General features: G+C 37.2%; 1 protein-coding gene across 1 annotated transcript; it reads right to left on the bottom strand.

The window, feature by feature from the left end:
• Positions 1-779: 779 nt before the first annotated feature.
• Positions 780-7,170, bottom strand: LOC114264550 (lysine histidine transporter-like 8). The gene is made up of 5 exons (XM_028205217.2): positions 6,439-7,170; positions 2,660-2,793; positions 1,946-2,373; positions 1,690-1,821; positions 780-1,394 (listed from the first exon to the last, which is right to left on the bottom strand). Exons 1-5 carry the CDS (start codon positions 6,822-6,824, stop codon positions 909-911), a joined length of 1,566 nt encoding a protein of 521 aa, XP_028061018.1. The 5' UTR covers positions 6,825-7,170; the 3' UTR covers positions 780-908.
• Positions 7,171-7,871: the final 701 nt, after the last annotated feature.

Genomic DNA, 7,871 nt, shown 5'->3' with positions numbered 1-7,871 from the left:
ACTTTTGAGGAAGGATACTCTATTTGGTCAAAGTCACTTTTCAGAAGAGGCAAGGAGTAGCAAGAGGAAGAAAGAAGAGACCAAGTCGTTTACTTCATATTTGTGACTCATGTGGCTGCTAGTACTAATGCCCTTTTGATGATTCAGCTTTTGCTCATGCTGAATCATCCGGGGACTTACTGTGCTGACTTGCTGGTGTTTATCGAGATGTTTTTTTGGGTGTTCCTAGACCACCGCTGTTGACATATCATCACCACCAGAGTCTGACATGGCTGGAATTTGTTTCTCCCATGATGTAGCTTGTTTGTATTTCCCCCCAAAAGAGGCCTATTCCCCTGTACAATATACACGTGTGATGAAAATTTACAATTAGGATGAATTTTATTAATTTTAAAATTTCGAGTATCAATAAAAGAAAACTCAGTTTAATTGGTAAAATAGTTTTTGTTTTTATTTAAAAAATCAGACATGTTTGAAATCATCTGTTAGTAGAGTTGATGTCTAATTATGCCACTCTCCGTGTTCTTCCAAATTCTCTGTTAAAATTACTCATGTGAACAAGCCATGGGATAACAATGAAAGCACAGTGATAGAGGCAGTAGTAATGGCTTCACGCAAGTCTGTTCAAGGATAAGGTTTAACGTGTATCTGTTCAAAATGTCCATATATGATTAATAAAACCCAATCAGAAAGACAACCCAGTTCACCAAATTCTTTTCAGAAGGGGTCTGAAAATGGTAAACAATATATATATATATATATATTTGGAGAGAGACGGGTGCCAAACAGATAGGAAATCTTCATTAAATACAAGAGAACAAACTCAACATCCAACAATACCATACACAAAGGAAAACGCATACATTAAATACTAATTATTAAAATTATTTGAGCTCATACTTTTAATCTTAATTGGGCTTAAAGAATTTGAGCTTGAGGCCACTGTTTACCATACTCCAAATTCCTCCAATTGAAAAGGCCAAGCTGAATGCAATCCCCAACCATCCCAGAATCCAATTAAAATACCAGTTGAAGCTGAACTTTGTTGGCTTCTTTATCAGAACCCACATGAAGCAAGGGTACGCGAATGTGACCGGAAGAGTGAGTCCACCTAACAAACCGGCAATACTAGACAGGAATGGAAGCGCCACTCCAATGAAGAAAGAGATGAATCCATAAAAAACTCGGAAGCCAGACCTGACCCAGATTGAGCAGGGGCGGTTGGTTCTGCTGGTGTAACCGGCTTCAAAACTGTCGAAAACAGGCATTGAATATATTTGGAAGCTACACAGACAGTTGAACACAACTAGAAGGAATGTCATGGCAAGAAGTCCTCTTGGGATGTCGTGACTGTGAAACGCAAACAAGGCGTTGAGAATGCCTCCCGAAGGCATCTACAAGAAAGAAACAGTTAAAATGCTGAATTTAATCATCAACAAATGCAACACACATTTATGTGGTTGAGACTAGACAAGAACTTAATGACACCTATAATGTTAAATGAGTCTTTGAAGTGTTGTATACTAGAATTCAAGTATTGTACACATCATTAGTTCTCTTAAGTAAAATCTTCAAAAGGATGGAGTTATGGCGTTTTGCTTTTGGCATCAACATGCTATTAGGTGGTGGTCACATTTATTCGGGCTTTTAATGTGTAGACATGAGAGAAAAGAATGACAGTACACTTACAAGGTTTCCATAGGCCCAAAAACCTCCAATAGCAATAGGGAACACACACATCGCGATGAGGAAATAGGCAACTTTGGCTCCTCTCCACATGGGCACGTGAGCCGGGTGTTTGAAAGTGGATGGCATTGTTGCCTGAAAAATACCACATGAAACTCTTTCAATGACAAAAATGCTTATTTCAATCTATAAAAATATTCTGGGAATTGTTTCACGAGAGGGATTAAATTTTACCAAATTAGATCTTGAGAGTGCATACCTGAATCTCCAAGGCTAGATTGTGTCCCCTGAATGCAAACGCGACAATTCCAAGTGCATTAAAAAATGAAAAGACAGAGGCTGAAAAGGAAGGTAATGAAAGGGGTTCGTAAGAGATTGAGGGCGGCCTTGGTTGACTCACTGAAAGAACCCACACCATAGTTGAGTAAGTAATGGCTGTGATTGCCCCAATGAGAGAGAGTCCTGAAATTGAGTTGAGGTTCGGGAGTTGGGACAATACGATGCACAGGGACGTGAAGACCAGATACCACTCCACTGTCGATAGAGGGTTTGATGAACATAGGGGCCCACAAACTATCTGGAAGAACAGTTTCATCGTCTCCCCTCCTATAAGAATCAAAGCTGTTGCCGTCCCCGCTGACAAATAAACTGTAGGGAAGAGAGCAAGCCAGACACCTAATCTTTCCCCTGAAAAAGCAAAAGTAATGCAAATGAACCATAGACAAATAGGATGTAAAGAATTATAAGTATCTTGTTTAATGACCGATCATTCTCAAGTTTTTTATTTTATTAGATCAACATGCAAAAATATGTTGAGATTACAATAAGCAGTTTGTTTTTTTTTTTAAAAAGCACATCCAGTTTAGTCCCCCCATTGTATTCATGGCTATAAGCAATTTGTTAATAGTTTGAAAATACCGGTTAGGTGATGAATTGATTGTAACTAAAAGATGGGCATGGAATTTGATCTCACCAAATGCAGCTTGTGCAAGCTCCACATATCTGTTGTACCTCTTCCCGGGCACTGCTTCGTGTAGCTGAACCAGAATCCAGAGGGTGTAAAGTTGCCAGAAGTAGGCTATCGTCAAAGAAAGTATTCCCCAACTCCTGTAGAACACCAATAGAAAAGTACATGTTTAGAAATGTACCCCAAAATCCCAAGTAAGCTAGAAAAATAATTGATATAGGAAAGCCAAGGCGATTAACCAATGTTTTCCGTTTGTTCTTTTCCTTAGTGCCATGACTAAAAGGCTCACAAACATAAAAATTGGCCAACAAGTTGTTTTATTTCTTTCTTTCTTTTCTCCAAATTTTCTATATTGGTAATAATATTATATAAAATGGAAATATTTTCAAGTATAGGAATGGTTGTACTCATTCTTGCTTTCTTTTTTTTATTTTTTTTACGTTGTAGTTGAGATACCACACAGAATAAAAGGTCAAAATGGATTCATTTATCAGCAAGTATTACACCTAGATGAATAAAATGAAAAACCTGACTGACCTACCACCCGTATGCGCACATGAGTATAGAGGGGACCCATTTGCAAATGCAACAAACATAATAAAAGTGGTTTTTTTGTTACCCATACCCTCATCCAGGTTCTTTCCAAAACCAAACAAGTATCCAAAAACAAAACTAAGGTAGTGTTTGGTAGAATTTTAGAATTATTATTTAAGAATAGAGTTGTATTTTGAGTTTGTGAGTTTTGAAATTATGATTTGAATGTGAAAAATTTGTATGGTTATGAATTTTAAAAAGAGTTTTAAATTGAGTTTGAATTGAGTGATGTAATATATGATATTTGATACAAAAAATTACAACTCATAACCAATCACACAATCCAAAAATCTATTCAAAGCTCATAAAAATTTTTTTAAAAAATTCACAAATAATTTTTTTTTGTAATATAAAAATAACAGGTGCAAAAACAAAAAAAAACAAAAACAAAAACCGAACACTGTTCCAATCAACCGGTGGGACGACCAGTTAGTCTAAATTTTCCTGCCTTGAAAAGAGTTTCAAAAGTGAATGTGGAATTAATTTTTGAAAATGCTAAACAAACACCACACTCAAAAATGAGTGTGGAACTATATTTTAAAAGCTCCACCAAACGGAGCCTAAATATTACTCGGTTTGATTTAGCATGCTCTGTCACTTATTATTATCACAATTATCATTTCTAGTGAAAATATATAAAATATCCATGTAAAGCACAAGTTCTTAATTAGCATCAAATTCTTTTTCTGGCAAAGTGCTTTGAGTTACTATTACAAATGATTAGAAATGGGTATTATTGAGAAGTTCTGTTGCAACACTCAAGCATGAAATGTAGGCCCCATTCCTCTTTCTACAAAAGAAAAACACAATTATTTTTTCGATGAGAAGATAATCTTTACGAGTGGCCCCTAGAAGGATGACATAACTATGAAATAATTGCAGTCATGGTAACCAAAAAATAGAAGATTGAAGAGATGAAATGACTTGCCACAAGGATGTCTCTTTTCCATTTAAATCTAATCTAATGAAAAAGTTGCACAATATATTAGAGATTGAGATGTTAGCAAAGGTTTCGACATAGCTTGACCACTCCATATATGGAGGAGGGCCCATAACCATAACTAACGAAAAACTCCACCAACGTCAAAACAAACTATGAGCAAGATATTTATCAAAGCGACAAATTATTATAAAAATTTGAACTCCTTACATAAGAAGCACATTTATATTACAGGACTACAAACTTTGGAATGTACAATCAATTCAATGCATTAGCATCTAATACTAGAAGGGATGTAGATACTAAGCTGTTGTGAGGTGTCTTGTATTATTAGTGTAACGAGACTTTTATGGAAGGGTGTAGGGTTTAGGCCGTTAGGCACTAAACCACGTATGTCTTGTCTTTGATTTATTTTCTTCACTGTTTTGTGGATTGGAACCATTCAATTATCACATAAGCAGCTCAAACTTGATAGCGTAGCAGATTTTAGGAAAAAGGTACCTTCCCTATATGGATGAAGAACCAAATTTCGTATGATATTTTACTTTGAAGTGAAGAATGATTGCTTTGGATTTACGACCACAGAAAGCAGAGTGAACCGTAAATTAGGATATCAAGCAACGAACCTGAAATGTAGTCTTTGATATGGGTACAAAACTACAATAAACCAAATAAAAAATCTGATTGGCATGCCCATTCCTACTTAACACCATAATAGAGGTCCCATTTCAAATAGAAATGTTAAAGAGTGATTATAACGTCATGTCACAAGGACAATTATGCTATGATATATATAAATATATATATATATACACATCATTGTTTGCGAATTCCTAAAACACTATATCTTACTAGAATACTTAATTGAACTATGATCTTCTAAAAGTTTTGGCAATAAAACGTGGGGTTCAAGACTTATTTTGTTTCTCACCTTTATGACTAGTGAACATTACAAGCCTCCCCTTTTGGTTCTTTCAATGCCATGAACAAACATGGAAGAACCAACGATGAAGTGGCTAAATGTTCAAAGATCATAAAAATGAGTGAACAAAATTATTTTCATCTGCGTTCTAATAGAGCCCAAAATTTTTGAAAGAAAAATTTGCAAAAATCATATTTGAACCAGTCCAATATTCTGAACATAAATGAAAAATAAAAAATAAAAATTTTGAAGGGAAAACTGTAGGTGGGGAATTCAATGAAAGCAGAGATTGGTCTTAAAAAAATTGCTTCTCATAATTAAAAATGGATAATGTGACATGAAAAAAAGCAAAAACAGAGGGCCCAGTAACGTGGTGTAGTTGTCTGTAAAATAATTTTAGATTGTGAGAAAAAGCAAAAGATGAAAGGAACGAAAAGAGATGCCTCAAAGGATGTCTCTTTCTTCCATTCCATTCAAATCAAATCCATTATGCAATTCGAAAAAGAGCAAAACAAGAAGGATCTCCAGTTTGACCCACAACCCATCTCCTTTAATCAATTAAACACCAAAAGAAAAAGAAAAATCAACTTTATACAGTTAAACATACAGAGAGAAAGCAAAGACATATTTCACATCGCATCTCTGAATTATTTAAATTTGCTTCGTATAATCTAAGGATCCCTCCATCTATCTAGCCCGTTGGTTTTGGTTGGATAACCCCGAGCGGTTGGCGTGGTGGTCAAGGCTTGGGATTGGGGTGTGCTACCTCCAAGGTATTACGTTCGAAACCTCGTAGGCTGTAAACAATTTCTTGGGTCCAGTCTATACGGGCTTTTGTCATGGCTTTAATTGGAACGCCCCAACTGAACAGTGGGATTGGTCCCGGATTACTCAGTCCATTGGACTGGATACCCAAGTCATATAAAAAATAAAAATAAATAAATAAAAGGTTTTGGTTGGATGGCTTCAAGAAATTCTAACTTAATATTTGAAGAGATTTTGGGTTCTAAGTATTCTCTTGATGCAAACAGAGTTCACTTTAGCTTGAAACTAAAATTCCAAAAAAAAAAAAAAAGAATTGCTACAAACAATCAAAACATAAACTTCACAAAAACAAATAGGAAAATGATACTCAAAACTAACAAATCTTACGAACTCTCTTTTTTACTAACTAATATGCCACACATTAAACAAACTTAGGACTCTCAGTATGAAAAAATTGTAGATTTGTTAATTTGCATAGAGCATTAATCAAACAAACAAATACCCATTTCATTTCAAATCCCCAATAATGAAATGGGGATTCGCAGAGAGAGAGAGAGAGAGTACCAGCCGAGGAAAGAGAAGGCGACGGGCAAGACAAGGGCCTGGAATCCGACGCCGGCGTTGAGGTTGTGGAAGGCGGCGTAGTGGGCGTTGCCGTTGCGAGACTCGGTAATGGGAAGCCAAGCGTCCTGAGGATTGAGCTTCGTGAGATGCCCAACCTCCTCCAAATAACCCTTCATGTTAATCAACACTCTCTTCATCGGAGTCCCAATCGGGCTCAGGAACCGAGGCGATATGAATGACGTCGGAGTCCACGACTTCGCTTCTTTCGACGCCGCCGCATGCGGAGGCCTCGGCGACCTCTGTCCCGACGGCGTCTGAATCTCCGGAGTCGATGCTCGCGGCGTCGCCGGTATCGAAATCAGCTCTGTTTCCGGCCTCTCCTCCATTTCTCTCTCTGTCTCTGTGTCTGTCTGTGTAGTCTGAGTCAGAGAGTGTGGTTGTGTGTGTACGAGAAGAAATAATTGAGAAGTTTGTCAGTGGCGTATTGTTTGTTGTTGTTATGTTGGTTGGGTATTTGTGTTTTGGGTCAGAGTGGAGTGGAGAGTGATAGCGGTGTGTATTGTGTTGTGTTGTGTTGGGTGGTGTATCAGATTGAAGAGTGTGGGAAACTTTGACTGCCCTGTCAAGTGTTGAAGAAAGAATAATAATGTGCCTTGGTGTGCCCTCCCCTCTCCAGTGATCAATAAGTAAAGGTTAATAAAATTGCACAAATATTTTAGAGGAATTTAAAATTAAAAGAAATAATTCAAAATGAAAAATAATATATAAATTTATTTTTTAGGTATATTTTTTAAATCAATGATGTCTAAGAGAGATGATTAACTAATTGAGAGGGTAATTTTTTGTGAAAATTAGGCCGAGCTATGAGTTGGACTTTATGGCCCAAAGTACGAAGGACTGGGTAAAAAGGGCCGAAAAATTACTCCGGCCCAAGAGAGATGAAGTTACTCCGGCTCAGAATAGATGTTGAGTTACTTCGGTCCGGACAACTTGAAGTAAGACCGGTCTCAGAGTTAGTCCGGTCATGACGTATTCTGGATAGATCGGTCAGAACCTTGCTACTCGGTAGCTTGGTCCAAACATACCATGGGTTGAACAGGAGAAAACCAAGATAAGGAATAGTAAAAGGAAGGGCTGAACTAAGGATAGTTCGGCCTACTTTGTGGCTCAGCATAGCCAGTTTTACTTCGGTCAAATGGTAGTTCGGCCATGGTAGAAACCATCCCACTTGGTTTAAGCAGTGGGGGAGGGTGTAAAAGGATAAGCATTATCTTTGTAGGAGTATGAATCCTAGGAGGACTCTGCATGGAGGAATAAAAGTCCTACTAGGATTGTGCCACTCGAAACCTATAAAAGCTCACAAACATCACCTTGGACGAGGTAACACAAAAACACAACACACAATTTTGCTTTCTGAATACATTGAGCTTTGT

The sequence above is a fragment of the Camellia sinensis genome, chromosome 3 (assembly GCF_055761805.1).
Source record: "Camellia sinensis isolate YWXY chromosome 3, ASM5576180v1, whole genome shotgun sequence".
Taxonomy (NCBI): Eukaryota; Viridiplantae; Streptophyta; class Magnoliopsida; order Ericales; family Theaceae; genus Camellia; species Camellia sinensis.
Note: the sequence above shows the minus strand (reverse complement) of the source record. Positions and strands in the feature narration are given on the sequence as shown.